Source organism: Dacryopinax primogenitus (assembly GCF_000292625.1).
Source record: "Dacryopinax primogenitus strain DJM-731 SS1 chromosome Unknown DACRYscaffold_25, whole genome shotgun sequence".
NCBI classification, from domain to species: domain Eukaryota; kingdom Fungi; phylum Basidiomycota; class Dacrymycetes; order Dacrymycetales; family Dacrymycetaceae; genus Dacryopinax; species Dacryopinax primogenitus.
In genome coordinates, this window is record NW_024467222.1 from 352170 (window position 1) to 378756 (window position 26587).

Below are 26587 nucleotides of genomic sequence, written 5' to 3' on the forward strand. Positions count from 1 at the left end.
ACCATCTCAATTTTCCCCAACTGACAAGTGTTGACTTCACTCTGTCGTTGTGCTACAGATTACACTGCTGGACTGTGCGATATCTGCTTGACGCTCATCAACATTATCTCGTCGACTGGTATTTGCTCCTGCTTGCCTGCTGTCTTCACAGCGCCGTTGTACTTTCATTCGACCTGGTGGTTCACCCACACGTTCACTCATAATGGCTGCTACAACACGCACGTCGCCCCTTCCATCGTCTCCCAAGGTGGTGCCACCGCAACTACGACATTCTTGGACACAGTCCACGCACAGTGTGGACACCCTCCTGTCCCACCAATCGTCATCTCGGTTCCACGAGCACCTCGGTTCTCCAACCACTCCAGCAAAGCCCGATTCAGATCCTATCTCTCGTGTTGGTACCATGTTCATCCCTTCAATGCTGTTCTCTGCGAGTGTTCCCTTGCCTCCTCAAAAGCCTCCTCGTTCCCCTCCCCGACCGGTACGACCCATGCGCCCCCCAACCCCCGACCTCATCATGCCCTCATCAGCCGTCTATGGGGATATTGCATTCAAATTCTCTCCTGATACGCCGACTTCTCCGGTATTCCCATCGACAGTCTTCCGCTTTCCCAAGTCACCGATTAAGGACCGCACTGTGGAGAATGTTGATATCGAGCGCGGGCAAACAGAGCCCGTGACTGTATCACGCAACCAGAGCGCGCTGTCCCATCGCCTGAGCAGGAAGATCGAATCCGTCCGACAATTCGTCAACCTTCCGTATCCGTTTCACGCGCCGCTTCCTCCGCCGATAATAATGCCTGAATTGAAGAGGCCAACGTATGACCGGCTGGAAACCCCTCTGACAGACACTTCTCCTCTCTCGCCCTCAAGCAAGCGTTCCTCCGGCAGCCTTCGACCTCTCGTCGTTGTTCCTCAACCTCTGTATCCAGTGCCTAATCATGGGTATCCGAGGCGGATGAGCGTCGCCCTGCCAATCAACATTGATATTGAGTATCATGAGAAGCAGGCACGAGGCATGTTCGATAGACATGGTCGCCCAGTGAAGGATGAGAGATCCAAGAAGGACGTGGACAAGAAGAAGAGACGTCGTATGTGTATCATCATCCTGTTGATCATCCTCATCATCATTGCCGCGACACTCGGAGGTGTGTTCGGTACTCGCGCAAGGACGTCGACTTCCAGTTCAACAACCTCTTCGAATGTGACCGTATATTCTCCGCCGCCTGTTGTGACTTTTACCGTGGAGCCGACTTTTTCTTCAGTTGTCCTTTCAGGCACAACGTATTTGACCACAGCGTCAGCAACAGTGACATACACGACAACACCAAGCCCTTCGACTGTCACTACATCACCAACAGCATTTGCCCAACCGCTCAGTCCAGCCGTTCAGAACTGCCTCACACAATTCCAGGTCTCAGCACCCAGCAATCCGCAAAACTATCCTTGCGGAACCTGCTCATCTCTTCTCGCCACATTGCCTAACGACCTTGCCCCTGGTTTTGTTCCACAGTCCAGGGATCCGAACACGGGCGGTGTCTCGGTTGGCCAGATTCTCCAGTTTTGCTCCTTGCAAACGCTTTTCCTCGCTGCAGCTAACTCAACGTCGTCGAATCCGCTCAAGAACGAGGGCTGGATGTCCAACTTGAATCCATGCACTGCATGGTCTGGCGTAACCTGCGATGCAGCAGGTCGAGTGACCCAATTGACGATGACGTTCCCGGCTGTACCGCAGACCCTGTCGGAAGACTCCATGAGCGGCTTCGTTGCATTGCAGGGTCTGCAAATCACGGGGAATGGGCAGGTGCCGGGTGAGCCATTCTCATGTACAAGCAGGCATCTCTTGCTGACTATAATCCTGCCCAGCTGGCTCACTTCCACAGAGTCTTCTCCAACTCAGCGGACTCGTGACTCTTCAACTGCAGACAACAGGTTTCGGCCCATTGCCGGACAATGCGTTCGACGCCCTTAAGTCACTGCAGTGGCTCACTCTGGCGGGTAATTCTAACCTCGGGCAGACACTGCCGAGTTCAATCACCGAACTTCCTTTGACTTCCCTGTACGAAATTCTCTAATTTGTACCATTCCCGAAGGCTGACTTGTATTAGTATCGTCAACGGCCAGAACCTGGAGATGAATCTTGCGACCCTGCTCTCACCAACGGCGTCTTTTGCGACTACTCTGCAAATGCTGGATCTATCCGTAAACGCCCTCTCTTCCTCCTTCCCGAGTTCCCTCGCCGCTTTCACTTCCCTCGTTGACATCAACCTATCGAGTAACGATCTGACCTCTCTACCGCCCACCCTACCGACCTCGCTCAGAGTGCTAGATTTGCATATGAACACAGCGCTGAAGGGAACCCTGCCAAGTCAGGTGTGTACGATGGGTTTGCAGAGCTGCAACTTCAAGGAAACAGCTGTAACGACCAGTGGCAGCTGCGGGGTATGTCAGTTTGGATCGACTTAGTTGTAGTTCCAGGGATGATATCGGTACGGACCTCATGATTTATCGTTGGACTTCGAGCGCATACACGATTAATTCACCATATACACTGGACTATCCATTTGTGTTATCATTTTCCCGTTCGTCACATTACCCCGCATCATCGTTGTTATGCCAAGGCGGCTAGGTACATACGTATGTAGTAATCCAACTTCTGTGCAGATCATAGATCCAGAGCGAACTCCCGTCCGTCTTAAGCCTGGGGTGTTGAGGCCGCTGTAAGCCGAAGGCACTCCGAGACGAGGAATAATCGTATTTGCAGCAAGGCCGTCGGTCTACGCATGACAAAAAGTCCGCTCAGTCAACATGACACCATCCCCGCGAGAAAATCTCATCCAGAATTATACTATTGCCCCAATATAAGCACTGAGCGTAGTTTGCGAAGGGTATTCCGTCGCCGACTGGTCGCTGCTTCCCACGCAAAAGGCCCTTCGAGGATCCACAGCCTTCACTCAGTGCACCACTTGCCCATCACCAGTGGTAATGTCATTGGTCTCCCCATCAATCCACGAACAAACAAACCTCAACATTTCCGTCCTTTCTGGCTCCATAAAGCTATGCCTCATCAGCCCTCTGTCATGATTGAATTTTCACGAGCACGTACCACATGATCATACAGTCGTGTGGACATCCTTCCCATCCCTGTACATGAGGAGTACGCCGTCCCGCACCATCCTGCGCTTGAGTGTGCGGATCTCATCGAGGATCATCTCCACCGAGCCAGCGATAAGGAGCGTCCGTGGCCAATGAAGGAAAGTCGCGTTATTTCCGTCTTCTGGGGCCCCATCCATTTCCCGGTGCTGGTCACTACCGCCTGGTTGCTGTTCTCCAGGACTCAGAGCGCCGGGAGAGATCTACGGACACCAAGGTGATACACTCCCGCAGAAGGCATGAACTGAATAGCTGAAGATGCTCTCCTCTAACCCGAGCAGGTAGTCTGTCTTGTAGTTCCGAAACTGCGAGCTCTCGGGATAGTGGTGTGATTCTGTCAGGTCGCATGCGGGGCTTAGGAGAATGAGTCCTCCTAGTACAGGCCCGAGAGACTCGACCTCGACGAGGTACTTGCATAGCGCCATGGCGAGGTTACCACCTGAGGAATCGCCAGCGATGATGATTTCCCTGGGTGAGAAGCCAAGGGAGAGAAGGTAGCGGAAGCTGGAGAGGGCGTCTAGTAGCGCGGCTGGGAAGGGGTTGGCGGCTGGGTTGGGAGAGCCGGAAGAGAGTCGGTAGTCTACGGACAAACAGGCGCAGAGCTCGTGCGAGTGATGGATACTGTTGAGCGGGAAGTAGGAAGTCATCTCAGAGGGATGGGCGCTCCCCATCTACGGTAGCGGGAAAATGGGCGTTAGCAACGGTAAATGGTAGGACATCGAACACACAGGATATAAGAACCTCCATGAAGGAAGAGCATGACCTTCCCTCCTTCTCTTCTCTCCTTACCCAAGGTCGTCTTCTTCTCTCGCTCCACTTCGTCCCCAACCCAGTATCCCCTCACCCTCACCCCCTTTACGCCCGCTTGCTCAGCCCACCCACCCACGGGCTCCGAGACTTCTTTCACATCAACAGGGTCGATCCACACAAGTCGAGCATTGTATTTTTTCAACTGTGCGAGATCTCTTCTTGTCGGAGGTTCGGAGAAGTGCGCGTGGGGCAGCGCGTTGCCCCTGTAGAGGGTCTTCATACCCCATCTGATGAGCTGCGCTCCGACAGTCCGGCGCAGCGTCCAGGAGGGAAGAGGTCGACCAGAGGGAAGGAGATAGCGGACATTCCAGTACAGGTATGACGGAGGCAAGAGCAGGATCTGCTTGGTTAACCAAAGACCTCGAGCAGGCTGGGTATTGTAGATTGGGCTCCTGACGGAGCTCCTGCTTGCCTGAGTTTCCTTCGTTTGTGAATGCGATCCTCGCAGCGGTGTATTCTCAGAGGTAGATGTGGATACGGCGGGGAAGTCGTCGCCCATTGTTGGTGGGCGTCGATAACGAGTTGGCCATCATCTCTGCCCGGTTCATGTTGGTGGTCGTTCCTAAATTGCCAGGGACTAGAATGTGAGGACGGCTGCGCAACTTCATTCCCCCACCCATGTCTAAATTGTCTATCTACATCATCTACCAACCCGGACAGTTTAACAAACGTTGCAAACATTGCTCCTGTGGCTTGGATAGTTCTAACGAAACCTGGCAACATCGGCACAGTATGTAATGGGACGCGTACCGAGCTGGTCAGACATTACTGGTTGGGCACCGCTGGTGGGTCGCTCGTTTCCCACCAACCCGGCAGTAAATACCCGGCAGTGAATACCCTTTGGCTGGAATACAATTGTCACAACTGTTTGCGATGCGGGAGCTGAGTTGGACTTGACTGGACTATCAGTGGTTTCTATTTGCCATCGATCCGGGTCGAGACTTCCCGCCAAGAGGTCCTAATTGGCTATGTTCAAAGAACCTCAGATATCACGCCGAGGAACTTGAGATTGCCTAACTCAGTCGGATGCCCGACCTCGCTGCCCCGAAAGGCGCTAAAAACGAAGAAAGGCTAATCACAGTGTCATCATCGACGAGTTGACCAGGTACTAAATTTTCACCTACAGGCACTTGGAGGAAGCACACACACCGCGTGTATACATAAAGAAGCAGTTCTTTCAGGGGGTCAGTACCGTTCTCAGTGTACAAATACGTCAGCTTTCATTGGCAGACTCTGAAACTTCTCCGCCGTAAGAAGGTGCTATCTAGCGGGACAACGAACTCCGTCTTTGCAAACGCAACAAACGGAACTGACGTCTTCAGATTGCCAGTCGGTGTGGAGAAATATTCAAAAGGTTCATGGCGATAACAGGTACGAGCGGTTCCGTTCTTTCTCCCTCGGCGTCCGAGCTGGATTTCGTGGGGATAGTGACCAAGTTGTGTACCTCCAGCGAACCAAGAAGCGTCTGAAGATCTCGACACTTCTTAGAACCTCTTAGGGCCCTTCCTTCCTTGTTGGAGATGGAGACCGCTTTGTTGCCTGACGTGATCTGTCATCCGGTAAATTGTTATGGGTCACCTCAGAGCAGATAACAGAGCAGGATTTTTGGCCTCTCCCTTCGCCTATTTAGTGCATTGGATGAGGGGAAAATCATCATGTGCTCTTTGCTTTGCTGACGTATTTTTGTAGCACCGAGGTTTTCCCTCTCCGACATTGCTCCTGGGATTGTCCAACAAAAACTCGAAAATCGAAAGAGTCCCATTCACAAACACAACTGCAGCTGGCAGTGCTATGAACTGATGCCATCATCTCACATTCACGTCGTTGGGATGCGAACACGTGCGTTCATTCCCTGTTGTGATTGTCACTTTGTCATGACATCACATCAGTGTAGCCAGCATGATAATCTCTCGAGAAGTCTGGGGAAGAGCGCATGATTAACTCTCAACATGCTATGCAGTGAGTACAAAAACATAGGCATTGATTATTGTCATTATAACGCGAGATCCTGCAGATGTGGACTGCTGGCAGACTGCCACTACGACCCGCAGGGAATTGCTACGGCGAATATACTGCAACCCTGACTTCATCACATGTTGCGAACACTTGTTCTTCGCTTCCTCTTGTAAGGGGATTGACAAAGAAGCACCTATCCCTCCTTCGCAAAAACGTGTACCTGCATCTTGCACATGGAGCACGCCGAGCAGTATCGTTCAAGATTACTAGGGGAGCCCGTCTCGCTTCGCTCATCGTTTTCAGTGCAAGTATATTTTTTCCATGTCTCCTCTCTCCCGCATCCCAACTCTCATCTCCCATGTCCCATGTCCTGTGTCCCGTGTCCCATCTCCCATCTCCCATCTCCCATCTCCCGTCTCCCGTCTCCCATCTCCCATCTCCCATCTCCCGTCTCCTGTCTCCTGTGGCCATCTCCCATGTCCCATTGATCCAACCCAAGAGGTGTCCGAATATCCATGGTCTGAATATATCAGTCTGCTGGGAGGTGTGCAAGTTCTTGCAGCTATGGGGGTATACTGGTGTCAGTTAACAGGTATGTTCATTTGTTCAGTAAATCGGTCAGGTAACAGTAAGTCAGTCAGTTTCAGCCACTGCTGTACAGTCAATAATCAGTACACAAAATTTGGAAGTCAGTCTCAGATCAGTCAAAGTCAAGTTAGGTCAAGTGTACTTCCTACCAATATCAGGATAATCGGATCCATATAAGGCAACTCTCAGGTAGAGGGGAAGATAACTAAGTACAGTGGATTCTGGGATGTGCTTATACTCTCTGCTCTAGGCTGTGCAAAACACTCTCCTTGTATCCATGCATGTAGCCAGGCTGGTTTTTGTATACCTGAATATTCAGAAGGGCAGTGCTTATTGTGGGGGTTCATGGTGCTTGTTGTGAGGGTCTGCAGCACTATGCAATGCTTGGCAGTGTTCTGAATTACCATGGGAATGTCAGCCTGACACACCCTGCTGGAGGCGGGATTGTTCACCATGTCCTGTGTCCCATGTCCAATGTCCCATCTCCTGTGTGCCATTTCCCATCTTCTTTTCAGTCTGCCTGGCACTGCAGTCAACATGCATCATGTGTGCTGTACCTTGCATGCATATATCTAATATATTATCTGTTGAATATTATTAGGGGATATGGGTTAGAGGTAGGGTTTAATAAGGGCAGGGTTAAGTAACCCTCAGCCTGCTAGGGTCCCACACTGCCGCAGTGGAAGCAGATTTAGCTCCACTTCCAAATTTGGACTTAGGGTCCGGATTTACTTCCCTACTCACACGTGGTGCCACGCGAACCACGTGCTTTTCGCGCGTGGTTTTGCCCCCGGCTTCTTGCCATTTGCTTCAGTATAGTTAATTAGTGGACCCGGCACCATGGTATTGGTAATCGTGATCATCGAATGACCTGAAGACTGGCCTTCTGGTAGGCACTACTCCATATTCTATGTCTCTCAATGGTATGACAAGTGTCCAGTTGGCGACATCAGTAGTCAGGCGCGCAGCGTTGCTCCCGATGTATCCTCTTACATTGCGCACGAGGCAGCTTGAATGAAGCAGTAGAAAATGAACATGTGGTGATAATTGAAGGAACCCTAGTTACGCATGAACCAATGGAAGACGTGGATAGATTGATACTCTATTCTGAAATGTAGTCGTTTGTGGCGCATGGACCAATTATTCAAACATATGGGACACAGTCCTGTTCATACTCCGCACCTCTCGAAGTTTCCACTTGACAAACGGCGAAGAACATACATGGAAGGACCTTTGGGTCTTAATCATGTAGCCACAACCGAGTAAGGGAGGCCCTGATATTGTTGTCGCCTTGTCCGCGGCGGAACCCTGAAAATCGATCACAGAGACTCTCCAACTTCCAAGATTCTTGTCTTGTGTGGCTTCCTCAAACGCCAGTTGGAGCAGAGGGCAATGTGGAAATGTGACGTAGAGATTTGATTCCCATGCCGAGTTGTGGCCACATGCATTATGTTCCATTTGTGCGAATAAGCATGCGCTGTTGCTATGCCCCTGCGACAGGTCTGTTCAGGTTGCGATACCACCCCAAGGGCGGATCATGGGTAGGATAGGTCGAATATAAGAGACGGGTAACTTGATCGTGGATCGTGAGCGACAAGCGAGGGTGTCTTTCCACGCCCTGTACTGAGTCGGCTCTCCTGGCTATTCCCGTGTGTCAACCTATTATACGAGACTGGTTCACGAGCCACTGCACCTGACTTCCGCTTAACTGGACTGGCATCCTAGCCGATACCTTATAGGATTTACCCCGGGCACGCCGGAGAGGTCCCCTTTCCCGGGCTTTGTGCAGATTGGTTATTAGGTACCAGCGGCGTTGCCTCGCTCGAACTGGGCGGCCAAGGCGTTGTCCCATACCTATCCAATTGATCTGTCACTCAGCTCGGGTAATCCGTCCTCGAAGACGTACATACTGGGAACTCTTCGAACCTCAACAGGACTCTTCCTTGTCGTTCGTATATTCCTGCATCGCCATTGCGTGTATGCAAGCAATCTCTGAGGAGGCGAGTATGAAGCCCATGCGCAAAACATCGCAAGTCCAAGAATTGATGCCAACCTCCTGACCGATCAAGAACTTGGAGCAAAAAAGAGACCATCTTCTGAATCAGGAATCCATCTTTCCCAGAAGGTTACGCCGGAGTTGCCCCGAGCGCCCGATCTTTGCCGATACAAAACCCTCCTCTCTTCTCTATTTTCACGCTGAACAGTTTGCTCATTCACATGCTGGTCCGACGAAGCGTTGCATGATTCTGTGGCCGGGTAGCACGTGGTAGTCGACAGATGAGAGCGGGGAAGGCGCAACCAGTAGGTCCAGATGAAATGATGCCATTATGTAAGAAGAGTAGTACAGTGAGTCGGGGTATACATCGCTCACCTGAACGGCTTCCATCCATATTGTCCCGATCCGAATGTTCCGTGCGAGGATCCACCACCCACTCAATCCGTCGTCTCTCCAGTCGCGATCTCCTCATTGACCTCCCCATCGATCCACGCGCCGATAAACCTCAGCATCTGCGTCCTCTCCGGCTCCATAAACCTGCCCTCATCAGCACTCCCCCAAGCATGCAAAGAACATTACGCACCACATAGTCATAAAATCGTGCGGGCACCCCTCCCACTCCCTATACGTAAGCCTCACACGATCCCTCATCATCTTCCCCTTGAGTGTGCGGATCTCGTCAATGATCATCTCCACCGACCCGGGAATAAGGAGCGTCCGTGGCCAATGGAGGAAACTCGCATCGTCCCAGTCTTCAGCTCCTACATATATCTGCGCTCGCTCCTCCTCGCTACCCGGGAAGGGCTCGCCCGGTCTTAGCGAACCAGGGGAGATCCACGGACACCAGGGTGACACGCCTCCGCAGTAGGCGTGCACCGAATAGCTGCCCATGCTTTCCTCTAGCCCGAGGAGGTAGTCCGTCTTATAGTTCCGATATAGCGAGCAATCGGGATAATGATGCGAGTCTGTGAGGTCGCTCCACGGGCTAAGCAGAACAAGGCCGCCCAGGACAGGACCGAGAGATTCAGCTTCGACGAGGTACTTGCATAATGCTAATGCGAGGTTCCCGCCTGCCGAGTCGCCGGCGATGATTATTTCTCCAGGGGAGATACCTAGAGAGAGGAGGTAGCGGAACCCGGAGAGAGCATCCAGTAGCGCTGCGGGGAATGGGTTGGCCAAGGGGTTGGGGGAGGCGGAGGACAGCCGGTAGTCTACTGATAGGCATGCACGTAGCTTGTGTGAGTGATGGATGCTGTTGCCAGGGAGGAAAGAGGTGAAGTCGGAGGGATGAGCGCTTCCCGTCTACATCGAATTGCGCGTGAGAAACAGTTGGTAGTTGACCGGAGAGACGTACAATATAAGAACCTCCATGTAAGAAAAGCATAACCTTTCCCGTCTCCCTCCTCCCTTCTCCTCCTCCCAGCGCCTCCCGTTCCCTCTCCCGTCTCTCCATCTCCCGATACTGCAAAATATCTGCCTGACTCCTGCCGACCGTCGCTCGTCCCCTAGCAGGTCGCTCGACCTCCTCCCCCACCCAGTACCCTCTGATTCGCACACCTTGTACACCGGCGTGCTCTGCCCAAGCACGGAGAGGAGCAACAAGCTCCCGTATGTCAACAGGGTCGATCCATACGAATCTGGCTCGGTAGTCTTCTAGCTGGGCAAGCTCTCTCTCGTTAGGCTCTTGAGAGATGTCCCATCGGGGAAGGGCGTTCCCCATGTAGAACGTCTTCGTCGCCCATCTGATCAGCTGCGCACCGACAGCACGTCTCAACGGCCAAGAGGGCAGCGGTCTTGCAGAACGCAAAAAATAGCGGACATGCCAGTAGAGGTACAGCGTAGGCAAAAAGAGGATCTGGGATATTAGCCAGAGGGCGCGGGCAGGCTGTCGGTGATATATCGGTGGACTGGCGGAGATGCGCGCATGGAGCTCTTTCGTATGTCGGGGAGGTTCGAGCAGGGGCGTATCCTCAGATGATGAGGAGACAGTAGGAGGGTGGCCGCCCATTGGTGGTTGGTGTGAAGGTGGACTGCACGTCGTCTGCAAGGTGCATATATACGCGTCATCGTCCCCAGGGACCACAACATGACCACAGCTCTGCCGGCATCCATTCTACGCCTAATCTAGATCGTCAACTGTATATCACCAATCTGTATACTTCAACAGCCAATCCCTCGTCAGCTCAAACATGGCGAACGTCGCTCCTGCAGCAGGGATACTTCTGACCAAACTCGGGGACAACCCTCGGAAAAGCCCTCGCCATCCAGACTCTTTCATCACTATGCGCATCTCTTGGGTTATGTAGTCGAGTCCTTTTGGAGGATGGTCTGCCTGCTGGACACGGGACTTGATCACGTCGAGAGGGTAACAAGAGATCCAGTAACAGATCTGCAAAGAGGAGTATGAGTCGATGTACGAGTAGAAGATAGCAAGACGCACCCCTCCGCACGAGCCGCTGGTGAGCAAAGCCCAGAAAGGCAGATCCGGGCCATACTGCTTGACAAACCCTCTCTTGACATACTCATACCCAGCGTAAAACCCCGCATAAGCCGGTATCTCCCTTGCGACCGTCACCTGCACACCTCAAGCATCAGCACATGCGAGCAGGTGCACCGAGAGACGAACCCAGAAACCGCGCATGATCCCTTTCCGGAATCCCCAGTGTGTCCACATATCTGAGACGACATGCCTGAGCCTCTTATCCCCTGGCTGTCCATACTGCGCCTGCATGCGCACTTTGAACATTTCCACTATTTACGCAATTACAAATCTTGTCAGCCTACAACGTTGTGGGTATCGAGAGCGCGCACCAGGGGAAGCGAGCACAGAGTTGATCGTCCCGGCCATCGAACCCGCAAGCGCGATCTGAGGGATAGAGAGATCAGGATAAGGCGACACGACGCGTTTCGAGACCGAGTAAGCAGCAAAGAGGAGGGAGTTGACACCAGCGATGCCGATCAAGGGGGAGGCCATTCCTGCATCGTGGTAAGCTCGTCGCGGGAGAGGTGTTGGGGAAGTCACCTTTATATAACGCTAGAAAACCTTCTTTTCTCATCGTTTGCATTAAGATATCCACAGGGCCTTTCTACGCTAGTCATCTCAGCTCCTATCCCACGAACAGAGTAAGAACACTGACAAACATGCCCTCTACACCAAGTATCATCAGCACCCAACACACGACAGAAAAGAGGAAAAGACGCACTCGGAGCGATCTGCGCCCGAGTCTTGATCGTATCCAGGGGTTGACCCACGAGAACCTGAGCAGCGCCCCCCACCGAGCCGGCTATGAGTTCTACTACTAGACCAGGGCGCCGGTGAGGCCCTGTGAGGGGGGCAAGGGGGGAGTCGGGGTGGACGATGGGGGGCGGAGGTTCGGACATCTTGCGAGCCAGGATGGGAGGAGGAGGGGAAGCAGGTAAGGGGGGAGAAGGAGGTAGGAGAGGAGGAGGAGGAGGAGGAGGAGGAGGAGGAGGAGAGGGGGGAAGGATGAGGCGAAGAGGAAGAAGACCGGAATGAGCGCCTGTGCGAGAAGGGGTTCAGGGTCTATGATTCTCGCGTATCGGGCTCACCTCGGGCGTTACACCGATGCATACAACGATGCTTTATTCATATTATAAACGAATAAATTAAATCACTGATTTATTCAGACAACCCAGTGGAGGTTCGACAGCAAAACCTTCCAAAACCATGTAAAAACCATGATAAGTGCTCGAAAATCGAGGGAATCTTCCATTGTGCATAAAAGGTGTGCCCATTGACCGGATCGAACGATCGACCTTATCATTACGAGTGACACGCTCTACCACTGAGCTAAACGGGCTGCCGCATACCACGGGTCTAGACTTCTCATCACATATTTAAGATTGATTCCTCTTCGGCGACTTCGCAACAGGCACTTCTTCATACATTTGCCACCCACACAGACAACATATGACTGCACGTCCATTCTATTTCAGCCAAAAACTAACGATACCGCAACACAGGACCAAACAGCTTGCGATTCTACAGTAGCTTGCCGGAAGCGGGACAGAATCATCAACGCGTAGATAATGTCCAAGTTAGGTTATGGAATGGGCGTGGAGCGACACGCCCTGATACTACGCAGACAGGACTGGATGCCCCACGTAAAGGACAAGGAGTCCTTAGCCTCGGACCGTGTCTGCGGAGGAGAATGGGCAGCACCAGAGGAGAGGCCAGAGACCGGAGACAGAAAGCAGGCAGGGTTGAGCACGTCTGGGAAGGGGGATGAGCTCTAGAGGGCAGTGAAATTCGCCCGTGCGCAGACGCAGCTCGGAATTTACCAAGACTTCTTGTCCTGGTATCCTCGAGGCGGTGTCTGTGAAGGAACCAATCCCACCAATAGACCAGAGAACGCGGTATGTGGAGGGAAGAGGGGGGAGGCTTAGGCTCCTTCAGATGCAAGAACCTGACAAGAAGGACTACCAGTCCGGGTGTCAGGAGTGCGTCTGACTGGGAGACTAGCCTGCGGAGGGATTCGTTGGCACACTGGCGTAGGGGGGGAACGTGTGTACTGCAAAAGGTCGGAATGGTACTTGACGAGAGCGTGAGCAGGAAGGACTAATGAGCGAGACAAGCAAGCTAAATAGCGCGGATATGGCGAGCTGGGATGAGGAAGCAGAATAGTGCAAGTAGACGAGATGAGAGAGACAGCGAGGGAAGGGTGAGGAGGGGTTGATGTGACAGGGAGGGGATTGGATGTTAGGTTGGGTTATATACACACCCCACTAGCGGTGCAAGGACGAGACGATAGTTCTTCTCCTGCGGCGTGTCCTTCTCATAGGGTCTCTTCCCAGTCCGAGAGAAGTAGACAATCAAGCTGAGAATCGGCGATCCTAGAGAAAGCCGATCACCGATCGACGTCATCAGGAAGCGGACAACCGATTACCAGCGATTGAGCATTCCTCGCTCTACGAGCACATGGTCTTAGTCTCCCAATTTGGTCCATCTGCTCCTTATTTGGGAAGGAACCATCTTGCGTATTCTATCCTAGTCCAGTCGGATCAGACGCCGGAGCGGTCCTCGAGAAGCCGACATTCCTCCTGCGTAGCTCGTCGTCACTCCGCGCGGTCTTGATATCCCGAGAACAGAGGTCTTGCAAACGCCGAGTGAGTAAAATAGAACAGGATGGCCGACAAGAAGGGAAGAAGGGAAAAGCGGCCGAGTATTGTCTAAAGCTTTTAAGGACCGTGCAAGCATCCGTGAGAACAGGCAGTGCTACCTAATGCTATGGTGGCTATGCAGAACCCTTGCAGGCATAGCACTCTCATTCAATTATCTGAGGACCTAACAAAACCTGCATCTTCCCTTACCTCATATACTGGCTGCTGAGATCTCTGCCAACCTGACAGGTGGTTGCTTAAACACAAACACAAGAACATGGCATAGCTGTGCATCTATGCAAAGGGACAATGCCCACTCAGATGGTCCTGAGATGTTTGGATGAGCCTAGGATAAATGGCAGGATGTATGACAGACATGGATTGCTGACCCAGCTCAGAGTTAGTGAGCATCACTCACAAGATTGTCTCTCTTTGAGAACTGACAATTATTTTAGCTACTTACCTGAACAATATTAATAACTTTGCCTGTGACTCACAAAGCGGCTATGAAGTAATGGGACATCACATCATAGTATGGCAGATGCCCAATGCCTTTGGATGCCATGGTGAGGTGCTCAAGTTTGAAGCAACCTTGCATGGACTTTGAGCACCAATTGCATCATACGGCATCACTTTGTCCTGCTTTCAACAATGACCATCAATGCTTGTGCACCTTAGCTAGCATAGGTTGATCCAATCTGTCCAATTGACTTCCACTGAGTCTCTAGCTTTGTCTTGCCAATCTTCTTATCTTGGGTGGTTCACGATGCAAGGCAAGGCAACACTGAGGCTGCCCAACACTTGTCCAACCACACTTGCATCATGGAAATGGTCCCTTGATGCCCATAATGGTCTCTTGCATGATCCTTCTGACAACAAATGTATGCCGCAAAAGAAACAAATGGGGCATAGCAAAAATAGTAGATTGAACAATGCTGGTGCATGTGAGTTTGTTGCAGTTCCTTCAACAATGAGAACATCAGCTTCCCTGCCATCGCCAATATCTGCCTTCACATCTCCTGAAAGCATGCCAAAAGTGCATCTTGCAGCTTGCTGAGCCTTTGGCAAATGAAGACAAAACTTGAAGAGCTCGGACTTTGTTCAGCTTGGCAATCACCCTCAAGGTATCTGCAACTTTGTAGTCTTGTTTTCATGTCATTGAAGATATATGCACCTTCAGGTGCTCAAATACAGGAAGCCAATTGGCTACATCTCCCCAATCAGTCAGCAAATCTTCCACCCCTCCCCATACAAGTATGTGCCATCCCCAATATGACTGCTGCAACAGTCCCTAATGCCTGGTTCTTCTACTTCAAGCACCATCCACATACAGACCTACACACCATGGGTCCCACTCAGGAAGAATCTTTGTCCAACAGTACCTTATTTGAAGAGGTAAAGGCTTTGCATATGCACTCTATCCTGAGCCTGACTTGATTTTAGCCTGGTCAGAAAGCAACTCCCACTGGACAAACCCATGTTGGGTGAACAAGTGCATTGAAAGTAAGGTCTTCATCAACTTCCTCTGCAGCACCTTACATTGTGAGCATCTCCTCCCTATCTATGGCCCATTTCCTAATTGCTGTCAGCCACGAGAGGGTTATGGCATGACTGTGTATCCATATCCACAGGCTGTACAGGAAACTGTATGCAAGCCACCAAATGTGTGTGTACCCACATGCCTGACCACTCCCTGCACAGAGCACATTAGCTCAAAACAGAGAAGTGGCTGATATCAGTCAAGTTCAACATCTGCAGGTGCAGAACCCTGGCTTGCAACAAGATACTGGCAGGAAGATTCAAGACAAATACTCTGAAGCTGAACAATTGAAGACTACAACAATCTATGCTCAGGTATGAAAATCTGCATCACCCATTACCATGGCAAAGAAGATTCTTGATGCTCAAGAAACAGCTCTTCAGGAGCACAAAGCAAAAATCTGTCTTTGTGAACAAGACTTTCTCAAACACATTCAGCGTCAAGCAAAGGAACAAGCTGAGGAGCTTGTTGCCAACACTGTAGTGGACTCAGACTGTCTCCGAGAAGAACTGCACTGCACAAGAACCAGACATGCCCAAACCAAAGTGCACCTGCAGTGGGCTGGAGGTCAGCTTGCTGAACTGGAATGGCTGAAGTTAGAGGGCAAGAAATTGTCCATGGCCCTACTATGCAAACTTGAACAGACTTCAGAAGAACTGGCTTCTCACCTGAATATGTTTCTACAGGACCAGACAACTTCAATCTCTACTTCTGAAGTCTCCTCCACCTCTCTGCCTCATCAGAGCTCCATCTCTGCACTGGGCTTTCTCTCAGCACCCCAACCACTCAATAAACAGTACACCGTGAAGTGGGACAAGTCTAAGAATATCAATAAAGAAGTAGCCTTCACTCTGAACTTTGTATGCATATACACTGACATGATAGACAGACTTGGGATGTAACCAAGGAGTTTCTTAGCTCTGACCACAATGAAAGCAAGGAAGAAGACGAGGACCACAATAACAACAAAGAGTTAGAGGACAGATATGCAAGTGATGGGGCTATCACTCCACCTATCCAACGGCATTGCTTGGTACATCTCTATTTCTCATACCCTTGATTACCCTTAATGGGTTTAGTGCAAATTGACACATCAATACCACTTGCAGGTCAGCCCCACCAAAGGGATAGCTAAAGTGGGCACAACTGAAGGCCTAGATTTTGGTATGAGCAAAACGAGTGAGCACAATATCTGAATACAGCATGAAGTTGTCCAGGCAGTCTGGGATAAGATCTTGGTAAGTTTGTGGGAAGAAAAGAGGCAGATTCCACAGCTGATGAGCATAGGTGAAGTGTGATTCCTGGATATGGACCTCTGAACACATTCACCCACTGTCCAAAGGCTATTTGGTTCATCTCTTTCAGAGCATCACTTGGAAATCTCTTCAGTGTGCATGCAGAGAAGCAAACAATCCAACCAGAACAAAGAACATGAAGAGGAACAAGGGCCACAATTGCTATATGCAGTGGAGCAAAAAGGCATGCTGGCTTCTTTGTATTCAAGACTGTAGTCAGTGCTCATTGTGATACAGAAATATGGGCAAAGGCTGAAAGCATGTTCTGAATTTGAGAAAGCACATGGATGGGATCGGACTCTCTTTGTGATGCTGGACTTGATGTCAGATGAGTGGAGCTTGGCTGGTGAAGAGATGTGTCCTGGATACCCCAATTGGCACAAGTGGCACAACAAGTGGGTGGAGAAGATATCTCAACATCTACAAGTGCCCTGTTGCCTGATTGACTGAGGGTGCTTAAAAGTGTATGAGACTATTCCCCCAGGATTTCACCTACATTCAGTGTGTATCTGCTTTGCATCATAAATATTACCTGATTGTCCAGCAGTTGGACCATGTTTACCTGTGACTCGATGAACTGTCACATTGTCAAGAAGCTGGAATCCATGTCTTCCTAGGAAATGTTCACTTGAAACTCCTGAGCCATCCAGTACCTATTGCAGCAGTTGGTCAAGGTAGTGATTATGAAGGCTATGAAACCCCCAATGGCACCTTCCCAGTAAACAAGCAGTACCAGTGTCTGTCCATAAGCAAAGATGTGTGCAACAATCTCAAGAAATGCTGCAATGTGGATGTGACTTGGGTTCATCTGGAATCTGAAGCAGTTGAAAGTCATCTTGCAATGCAATATCATCCCATAAGTCATTTGGCTGGGATGCAAGCTTCCTACTGACAGAACTCCATGCAGATTCACCACATCACTTGGGATTCCGACACACAGAAGTCTTGCATGAGTGGGTTTTGCAGTGCAAGCTCATGAACAGTCCCCGTGCCTCTCACATTTAAGCATTACACCCCCATAATTCTTCTGAAAGGAGGAATGTTCACCTTCATGCACATAAATATGTACTGAGGAGCCTTCTCTTTGTATGTTCTATTGTATGCTTATGAATTATGAATTATGCACAACAAACATTATATCTTGACTCTGTTTTGGGTGGTCATACCATGACCTCTAGAGCCGATAGGCAGTTGACACCTGGCATGCTGAGCAGGGCATACCTTGACTCTGCTCTGGGTGGTCATACCATGACCTCTAGAGCCGATAAGCAGTTGACACCTGACATACTGAGCAGGGCATACCTCAACTCTGTTCTGGGTGGTTACACCATGACTGTGGAGCTTACCTGAACTTGTCTCTAATCATTCCATTCTGTCCCATTGTATCTTTGATAATCAGTAATGGGTGGGCATATATTTCTATGGAAAAAATACCAGACACAGAGAACCCAAGATACCAACCATCAAGATCCCAAGATATGAAGTGTTAAGATCCCAAGATACCAGGCACAGAGATCCCAAGATACCAGGCACAGAGATCCCAAGATACCAACCATTGGGATATCAAGATCCAGAACATCAAGATACCAGGATATGAGGTAAGGATACCTCAGCCAGACATTGAGACACTAAGATACAAAAGATTGAGATCCCAACATGCCAGACATAGAGATCCCAGAGTGCATTTGCTACTACAGAGACCTGAAGGTGAGATGTAAATATACCTGATCTTAAGATTCACTGCAGGGAGAGCCCAGCATGTTATCTTCAGTGAGTTATTTGGTGTGGACCAGATATCTGATGGGAAATGCCCCATAACCAGAAAAGCAGGGCATAGTAAATATATGTTGGTCAATTCTAAGACACATTATATCTGTATGTGGGAACTAAGTGAGACCCCTGACAGATGGTGATGTGGAACTTGGTGGTAGTCCACATGGGGTTGAGTCACCACACTGGGTGGTGCCTCCACATCCTCCTGTCAAAGGACCACCAGGATGATGAACCTGTGACACACCTCCCTCACTACTTTCAATTCCCCTGGCAATCCTTGCAATATCATGCTTAGGGTGTTTGACTTTGAGATGCAATCTCCATTCTAGAAGATCGATCACATTGCATCCAATTCCAGGTCCATAGATGGGTTTGATTCCTCACAGCTATGGACTGACCATGATGCCATTGCAGCAAGCATAATCCTAGGTGCTATCAAACATATCCACTGCACACATGATTGATTCCCCTGATAGTCTCAAAGAAGAGTTGCTGCAACCCATTATGTCCCAACATCCTCATGATAGTCCAGATTTACAGCCCAATGCAGATACCCCACTGCCTGTCCCAGACACATCAGAACAACTCAGCACAAAAGAAACATCAACACCTAATCAAGAGACCACTGCATTGCCTGGCTCTGAAAGCCCAGCTAGTCCTATCTCAACAACCTTGACTGCCGAAGCTATGCTGCAACACCTTGTTGCTAGCTTATACCAGTATGAACTGCTGCCTCCTTCTGATCCACTGCTCACAGCTTGGCCTGCTTCCTGGTCTTACAATTTGTATTCAAATGCAACTATAATCTCTCTGCTGGCTCCTCCTACTCAAATCTATCCTGTGCCTGGGGGCTACACATGGCCAATGGGCATGACATGGGAAGTGCAGCAACCAGCAGTGTCACCACCAACCATCACTCTGTCAAATCATTTCACAGCCTTATCTCACATGACAGTCCAAGCTCAGTGCCCCTTGGCAGGTCTGGTTAGAAGACAGCAGGCTGCAACTCCTTGTGGTACCCCTCATCAGAATAGGGGTGTTGCCCTGTATTACCCCTTGCATGTGCCCACATACCACCAACCTGATATCACCAGCACAGAGAATGTTGCTTTACCTGTCACTGTGTCACAACATGCCCATCTGGATGATATCAGATACAATGAACTCTATGATACCAAGGCTTTGAAGAATGTTCCTGAGTCGACAGGGGAGAAAGTCAACCTCCATTAAAATGTTGAAGCATATGTTCAATGCGTCCACCAGTATATCCACTCCAAGGAGCCTGAGTTTGAGTCAAGAATCTTACAACATTTCCTCACTTGGGTGTGCAATGCTAAGAATAATGAACATCAAGCTATTTTCTATGCAGCCCGATTGCATTTTGCTCCTGGTTCCCTGGTGGAACCTCATATTGTCTACCTAGGCCATCCTTTTGAGCTATATTTGTGTGTCTTCTTCTGTTTCACCCAATTCCATGCTGCAATGCTGATGGATTATGTTTAAAACCATTCCCAACATGGGTGCACAGATGCTAGCTGTTAATGTTGCTTACCTAGGCTTGCCTGATGTTATGGGATATGTGGATGGGCATTGTGTGCAAACAATGCTGACTTGGTGAATCCCATCTGCCCTTCCTGGTGACTGTTGTTAATTGAAGCTTTATGGGTGATGTCCACACCACTCTCAATCAGCCCATGGATTGGATGAACAACCTGCAGTGTTGGACTTCCCAAGTTTATGATACAGCAAGGCTGATTGGTTGCATTCACTGCACCCGTGAACTGCTGCACATGCCTCTCCTTCATGGTGTTGAGGACATCGCCTGTAAGTGACATCCTATGCAAGAAGGCCAGCCTCCTAGTGATTGCCTAAACTGCCAAAGAGGGTGACAAGCAGCAAGGGAGTGATGGAGGGCTCTCAGGCACCAGAGGGGCATCCTCCTCATTTGCTGCTTTGGCCAAGTTGATATAGTTATGATTACCAGACATATGAATATTGAAGCACCTAGACTCAGGTAGGCTGTTAAGACATTTTTCTCAATCAAACTACTGCCTTCTTCCAAACATCTTTCAAACACCCCATTCATGCAACTTCCTGAAGGTCCCTCACAATCAGGGTGCCAATTGTCTCCAATTGTGTTGGTGGTGGTCAGAAGAATTTGAATATTGCCTGCACATAGCCCCAATGATATATGATCTCCATATCCCACATCCTGATGGTGAGTGTGCTATCTGCCCTCTTGTCAAGCGGGTTTTGCTCAAACTTGGAGAGGAGGAAGGGGTCTTCTGTATCTGTAACCTTGCTCAGTTGGTTACTGGCCTCTTCCTGCTCTTTCAAATCAATTGCTTTGGGTTGTTGCTCCTTGATGCATACAATCTGGGGATAGACAGAGTTTGGCAATGTTGCATCATACACAGAAAGCCCACCAAGCGCAAGAACAAATTCCATATTCTCTGGTTGCTGGATGAGATCCGAGCTCAATGAGTCAAACATGAGGGATATCATGTCACTACCACCTGGCCAGAGGGTGAAAGTGCCCTGCGTCAAACACGCAGACATGCACATCTTCATGACATCCTGCAGAAGGTTGATACTTTGGGGAATGACATCCTTGTCTGAGTACTCAATCACATTGTAAAGCTCCTGGCGCTGATCATTGTCCAGAGTTGCTGAGGGTTCTTCCTCTTCAGCAGCAGTGGCTGTTGCAGCAGTCATGCCCCACATGCAGCCAAACCACCCTCCAGATGCTGCGCATGTGGGCTGAGCCAGTTCTGGAGGTGCTGGGGCTTTTTCCTCTTCTTCCTTCACTTTCATCTCGGCTTGCTCTTTCCACAACAGAGAATGAGAGATGGAATGGTAGAATCAGATGTCCTTGTAGGACAACTTTTTCTCCAGAGCATTGAAGTCATTGAGTTCCTGTGCATATAATCAGAAATATATCCAGGGTATGTCAGGGAAATGAGTGCACAGGAACTACAAATGAGGGCTTTGTGCACTTCTTCTTGAACAGATCAACATACTTACATCTTTTGTCTCTTCTATTCTTGAAAAATTCCCGTGTCCATTGATAGTGTTTGTCATGCACCTCAGGTAAGATTGACATCTGCAAAAATTTCCACATAGTGCGGCTCTTATTCTTGTCAAATTCATCCTGCACTGGTCAGTACTTGCAGTACTGATACTGCCATGTATAGAAGTGGAAAAGCTTGCCAACAGAGAGCATGTTGCGCTACTGCTTATCATCCAAATTGAGGCCAATCTCCTCAAACATCATGGTGGCATCAATACATGTATGTGGTTCCCCAGCCAAGGGCCAATGTGACATTACCAACTGTATGGTGTTGAGCAAGAGGAGCACCCCCAAGTTGTGGATTTGTGTACCTTTGCCTCTCTTGTCACCGGCTTCAACACATAATCATTGAGTCATTCATATGGGTTTAGCAATTAAGAGGAGAAGGAGAAAAATGAATGAATGGTCCATGACTTCTAGAAGCATACATCTCTGTGAATGCGCTGCTTGCATTGCACTTTGCCTATGATGAAGATTGGTGAACTGACAATGAGCACTGGTGTTTCCAGGTTGACCTTGCTTGACCATCTCAGCATGATCCAACACTTGACAGAGTCCCAGAGCGGCAACAGCCAATTGTGTGATTCCAGCCAACTGTAAAAATTGATATCCTAATACAATTATCTGTTGGGGAAGTCAGTTTTCCAGGTGGAGCAGGAAAGCACTGCTCACATTCTAACCTCCACCCTATGTTAAGCAGACAGCTAGCCAGCATTCATTTCATGCCCATTATCCTTCAACCCAACCATGGTTCAAATTAGTTTCATCTGGAAAACCACTGCAATCTCACTTCCTTTGAAGTCAGTGGGGAAGTGGGTTGTATGGCAAAACAGGCCATCTTGCTGTTTCTACTCCCTTCAACCACACAATCCACCATCAGTGCAGGGCAGAACAGAGAGACATTTGCAGCATGCACCAAGGTGGAGAGTGTCAAGATCAAAATTCTCCTGGAACCACTCATCATCCGCAGCAAGATTGGAGCCAAAATCCCTTCCAAATGCCTGCAAAGGGCATGACTCCCTGATATCATGCAGTCATGGTAGCCACTCCTGAATAAGAAAATGCTTCATGTCCTTCTGATGATCATTGATCTCTGATTGCCATTGAATCCTCTATGCATGCACACAGTCACAAATTGCTCACCAGGCAGGGCTGTGGGATTCTGCAGAGCAGTCGCAAGTCAATCAAGGACAAAATCCCTCATCTCACACACCTCCGTGGCCTTTTGAAATGCCAGAAGGACTAGCAGGATGTGAAGGCTCCCTGAAGACAACAAGGAAGTTAGACTTTGGAGTAAAGGAGTTCTATAATGAAGCTTCTCTTACCTTCTGCAGCTAATTTTGCCACATGGGCACCCTCTTGGTTGTAGCAGTCTATCTGACAGCTAGACCAGCTGTTTGCTATATTGGAAGGTAGAATATATTGGAGATAAAATGCCCAAGTTCCCAGATTGTATACACACTGGATACTTCATGGAGTCAGGGCAATTCTTTTGTGAATTATCTGAGAAACAACATACCAAGACACCTTACTGTGAAATGCCATAGCTAACATCCATCACTGCCAAATCATGAGCTCATGATCTCAATGAGTGACTTGCAATGCCATCAGAGTGTTTACCAGTCTACATCTTTGATATCACCATCAAGTACCAGTTGTGACAGAGTGCCACAAGAACATGTTTTGATCCACAGATCCTTGACAAGATCTGCACTTTTTGGGTCACATATATTGGCCAGGCAACAGATGAACTTGTACTCTGACATGCGTGGTAAAAGGGTGAGGCTTCCTATCTGCGTCCCGCTGTCTGGAAGAGCTTGTTCTCCCTGAGCAAGTAGTCTTCCATTTCCACATCCATAGAAACATTGAGCCCTGTTTGAGATTTTGTCTGCTTGAGAGCAAATTTCTGAGAGGTTGGAGAATGAAGGGACTGCTCATCATCAGATTTCTGCTTTTTTGACTTGCAAACAGGATGTGCTTTGGGAGAGGTGACAGGGCTTACAAATGGTGAAGTGAGGGACTGGAAACTGCTGCTTGTGCTGGGAATGGTCAAACCCTCCGATCCGTCTCCATCTGTCATACGTGGGCTTGAATCACTGGAGATTGATGAAGCAGGAGATCTCAGTAATATTCCTTAGCAACCATGAATAAGTGGAGCAATTGAGCTTACTGTGATCTTGGACCACTTGTACCTGAGACCTGAGTCTCAAAGTAGCCCATGACTTTTCCTAGCACTGCTTTGATCATCTCAAGGTCTGCTTTCCCAAATCATTTTGGCAAATTTGCACCAGGCCAGACAACTTTGCCAAATTGTGCAGCTTGGCCTCCTGATGATGAATGGAAGGCATATGTTCAACATGTTCTTCTGTAGAACCTTGAGCTGATTGATTGGGCAGAGGTCTTGGAGGACCAGAAACCCCACTTCTCATTGGGCTGCATGCATGTTCTGGTCAAATAACGGTACTTGCTTTGTCCATGTTGCAATATTAAGAACTGTTCCCTGATTGAGTAGGGCCAATTCGAGCAAATTCCACTAAGAAGCTGAGGAACTTTGATGGGTCAGAGCCAAGCAACCCACCAAAATGGTAGCAGATGTATTTCCAAATGGAATGCCTCCTCTGGCCTGGGGAGGAACACAACATCAGCAATGGATTCCCACCATACAAATTGAATAATTACCTGAGAAGCAGTGAAGGTTTCATAGAGGGATTTGAAAGATTGAAGATAGGTCTTAAACAAGAGAATGAGTGAATCAGTCAATAGTTGGCATACTAGTGGTGGTTTGGCCATATGCAGTACAGAGGAAAGTTGCTTGCCCTGACCCCTGGCTCAGATGCAAATGATGTTTATCCTTGACACAAGCATATGATAAGCTGCCATGGCAATGCAAATGCCCCCACCATGTGCAACATCTCCTAATATTATCCAATGGTGATGACTCAGCTACGGTCAAGTCATGCAATAGAATCACAGTTCTCATAATGACATAGACACCTGGCGTAGGTGGCTGGATGTGCTTCTCTTGCCTGTATGCTTCTCATCATTGATGTGATCTACTCGGTGACTTGGGGGTTCCACCCCAGACAATCATCAAGTTGAAACATTGTTCTTGTTGAGTGGGCCCTTTTCCAATTGGGAATACATCTCCTGATAGTGCTTTGAACAACACATCAACCCATCCTCAGTACTTTCAGTTCTGTCTCTTTGCCAGTACCGGACCTCAAGGATCAAGTTCCTGGAAGGCACTTTGTGAGCCAGGTTCCAGATAGCAATGTTGCAACATCCTGCTTTATTCCATGCACAACAGACTTGCCTGGACCACATAATACCAACCATCATCTCTGCCCCTGTCCAATGATTGGGATCCTGGTCACCTGCCATTCTTACACATGAATTGATCCAGCATGCAGGAACACCATCAGAGTGATAAAAATGGAGGGTTCTCAATTTGAAGACCCAATCCAAATTATCCTGCTTGACTATGTGTTGATACCTCATGCATGGCATTGAAAGCGGTATCATGGTTGAGGAGAACCATTCGGGTCTTCATGGATGCTTGTTCTCAGGATTTGCCACCTATTCCTCCTATTTTCAGCACTATTATAGTCTGGTCACCAACATGGATGTGTGAGACATTGTTCTTGTTCTGTCATCCCATCACTTGAGTTATATCTAGCTATGGTAGCAACATGTTTGGGCTGCAGAAAGACCTTTGGAAACTGGGCCAGGCTGAAGCAGCATGCAACACAGTGGAAAAGAACCCCATGCTTTCAGTACTCAGAAGCACACTGGGGTTCTGTGGATAGCAAGGATATGTCGGACTCATCAAGTGACAACAATAACAAACAACGTGAAGAGACATTTATGATTGAAGGTACAAGTGTGTTCAACATGCTGCAGGAGAAGCTGGATGTGACCTCCCTTGGTTTTCAAACCATTATTGCATACTTCAGATCAAACAAAACCTGGGCAAAATACATGTGATTTACAACACAACATATTCCAGGCTCCTCAACTGGGACTATCGGAGACTCCCTGATCAACATGGATGTATACCCCTGCTGCTGGCATTCCCCTCCCAGGCTGGAGGGAGACACCTTATGCAGCATATGCTGGCATCAAGGAAGACAGCAATCAATGGGGCCCCTTCTCTTCACCTTTCAGCTTTCATCTTGCTCATTGGCTGAAGGCTGAAGGCATAGATTACACTGCTACTGACAGGCTCCTGACTCCCCTGGTAAGCTGTGTGTATGCCTTCAGGTTGACACAACTCAACCCCTTCTTGAAGTTTGTTGATCACGCAGGGATTCCTTTCAAGAGTTCTTACAAGTTGAATAAACTTATTGACCATCAGTTACCGGTTCCTCAGCTAGACTGGGAGAAGATAGAGATTCCTCTGGTTGGACATTCTCATATCTCAACCTTTCACTGTTGGTCACTCCTTGGAGCTATTTGTTTGTTGTTTGGCAGTCTGTGCCTTCTAGAACACTTGCACTTTGCTTTGGAGCAACATTTTGCAGATGAGGCCCAAGAAAATTGTCTCTACTCTGAGATGTGGATGGGAAATTAGTGGCATCATGTTCAAGTAACCTTCCTCCCCCCTCCTTCTCCAAATGTTCTCCTAATAATCATGATACAGGGGCAGCTACCTCATGGAGCTACTCTTGTTCCAGTCATACTGGCAACAGACAAAACCCAGCTCACACAATTCTCTGGAAATAGGCAAGGCTATCCAGTTTATTTGATGATCAGCAACTTACCCAAGGAAATCAAAAAATCGATATCTATGTGATCTTGGATGCTCATTGGACTTCTGCCTATGGATTTGTTTGACAAGATGGGGCTGACCAATGAGGCTGCAAAGGTTGCGCAACAGCACCTCTTCCACTTTTGTATGACTCAACTCATACAGGAAATCAAAAGTGCTGGCATGGAAGGTGTTGAAATGGTCTCTGCTGATGGTCTCATCAGACTTTGCTTCCCTATCCTCAGAGCATACATTGGAAATTATCCAGAGAACTGTCTTGCATCTTGTATGGCCTACATTTCTTGTCCAATTGGAAATATTGGTAGACACGACATGGGAATATGTCAGGGCACCAGCTCATTGCTTGGTCAAGAGACATGACCAAGCCTTTATGACATGGAAGTAGCTGGTATACCTTGGCATGTGCTGGAACCTGCTGGAAGGATTGGATGGTCAGGTGACCTGCTGTGCATGGCTGTGCATGACCTCATATGACCTCATCCTTGGTCATATGACCTGACCACCTGACTAGGCTGAG

The 26587-nt window shown here is 49.1% G+C and overlaps 9 protein-coding genes and 1 non-coding gene across 10 annotated transcripts; 3 read left to right on the plus strand and 7 right to left on the minus strand.

Moving 5' to 3' along the window:
* Positions 1-1651: 1651 nt before the first annotated feature.
* DACRYDRAFT_25404 (RNI-like protein) lies at positions 1652-2574 on the plus strand. The gene is made up of 3 exons (XM_040774146.1): positions 1652-1811; positions 1867-2059; positions 2109-2574. Exons 1-3 carry the CDS (start codon positions 1712-1714, stop codon positions 2464-2466), a joined length of 651 nt encoding a protein of 216 aa, XP_040623863.1. The 5' UTR covers positions 1652-1711; the 3' UTR covers positions 2467-2574.
* Positions 2575-3113: 539 nt separating this feature from the next.
* Positions 3114-4501, minus strand: DACRYDRAFT_119774 (alpha/beta-hydrolase; the record flags this gene model as incomplete). Its single annotated transcript, XM_040770859.1, has 3 exons — positions 3882-4501; positions 3378-3816; positions 3114-3323 (listed from the first exon to the last, which is right to left on the minus strand). Exons 1-3 carry the CDS (start codon positions 4460-4462, stop codon positions 3114-3116), a joined length of 1230 nt encoding a protein of 409 aa, XP_040623864.1. The 5' UTR covers positions 4463-4501.
* Positions 4502-5726: 1225 nt separating this feature from the next.
* DACRYDRAFT_25405 (uncharacterized protein) lies at positions 5727-6290 on the plus strand. The gene is made up of 3 exons (XM_040774147.1): positions 5727-5802; positions 5853-5922; positions 5978-6290. The coding sequence occupies exons 2-3, from the start codon at positions 5913-5915 to the stop codon at positions 6187-6189; spliced, it is 222 nt and encodes a 73-aa protein (XP_040623865.1). The 5' UTR covers positions 5727-5802; positions 5853-5912; the 3' UTR covers positions 6190-6290.
* Positions 6291-7559: 1269 nt separating this feature from the next.
* Positions 7560-8674, minus strand: DACRYDRAFT_97396 (uncharacterized protein). Its single transcript, XM_040777451.1, has 3 exons — positions 8418-8674; positions 8201-8361; positions 7560-8148 (listed from the first exon to the last, which is right to left on the minus strand). The coding sequence occupies exons 1-3, from the start codon at positions 8533-8535 to the stop codon at positions 8014-8016; spliced, it is 414 nt and encodes a 137-aa protein (XP_040623866.1). The 5' UTR covers positions 8536-8674; the 3' UTR covers positions 7560-8013.
* A 203-nt stretch (positions 8675-8877) lies between these two features.
* DACRYDRAFT_25407 (alpha/beta-hydrolase) lies at positions 8878-10290 on the minus strand. The gene is made up of 3 exons (XM_040774148.1): positions 9858-10290; positions 9087-9805; positions 8878-9040 (listed from the first exon to the last, which is right to left on the minus strand). The coding sequence occupies exons 1-3, from the start codon at positions 9885-9887 to the stop codon at positions 8941-8943; spliced, it is 849 nt and encodes a 282-aa protein (XP_040623867.1). The 5' UTR covers positions 9888-10290; the 3' UTR covers positions 8878-8940.
* A 305-nt stretch (positions 10291-10595) lies between these two features.
* On the minus strand, positions 10596-11884 carry DACRYDRAFT_119776 (mitochondrial ornithine transporter 1; the record flags this gene model as incomplete). Its single annotated transcript, XM_040770860.1, has 7 exons — positions 10596-10892; positions 10944-11078; positions 11130-11254; positions 11315-11479; positions 11526-11589; positions 11641-11651; positions 11707-11884. The coding sequence occupies 7 exons, from the start codon at positions 11882-11884 to the stop codon at positions 10647-10649; spliced, it is 924 nt and encodes a 307-aa protein (XP_040623868.1). The 3' UTR covers positions 10596-10646.
* A 368-nt stretch (positions 11885-12252) lies between these two features.
* DACRYDRAFT_t60 lies at positions 12253-12324 on the minus strand. The gene has a single exon. It is a non-coding gene; the product is annotated as a tRNA-Thr (tRNA).
* Positions 12325-13160: 836 nt separating this feature from the next.
* On the minus strand, positions 13161-13615 carry DACRYDRAFT_25409 (uncharacterized protein). The gene has a single exon (XM_040774149.1). The coding sequence runs from the start codon at positions 13386-13388 to the stop codon at positions 13224-13226; it is 165 nt and encodes a 54-aa protein (XP_040623869.1). The 5' UTR covers positions 13389-13615; the 3' UTR covers positions 13161-13223.
* Positions 13616-14896: 1281 nt separating this feature from the next.
* Positions 14897-16909, plus strand: DACRYDRAFT_19022 (uncharacterized protein; the record flags this gene model as incomplete). The annotated part of the gene is made up of 8 exons (XM_040771414.1): positions 14897-15019; positions 15214-15288; positions 15326-15478; positions 15602-16024; positions 16054-16197; positions 16244-16343; positions 16374-16402; positions 16697-16909. The coding sequence occupies 8 exons, from the start codon at positions 14897-14899 to the stop codon at positions 16907-16909; spliced, it is 1260 nt and encodes a 419-aa protein (XP_040623870.1).
* Positions 16910-20380: 3471 nt separating this feature from the next.
* On the minus strand, positions 20381-21046 carry DACRYDRAFT_19023 (uncharacterized protein; the record flags this gene model as incomplete). The annotated part of the gene is made up of 1 exon (XM_040771415.1): positions 20381-21046. The coding sequence occupies one exon, from the start codon at positions 21044-21046 to the stop codon at positions 20381-20383; it is 666 nt and encodes a 221-aa protein (XP_040623871.1).
* Between the last annotated feature and the right edge of the window lie 5541 nt (positions 21047-26587).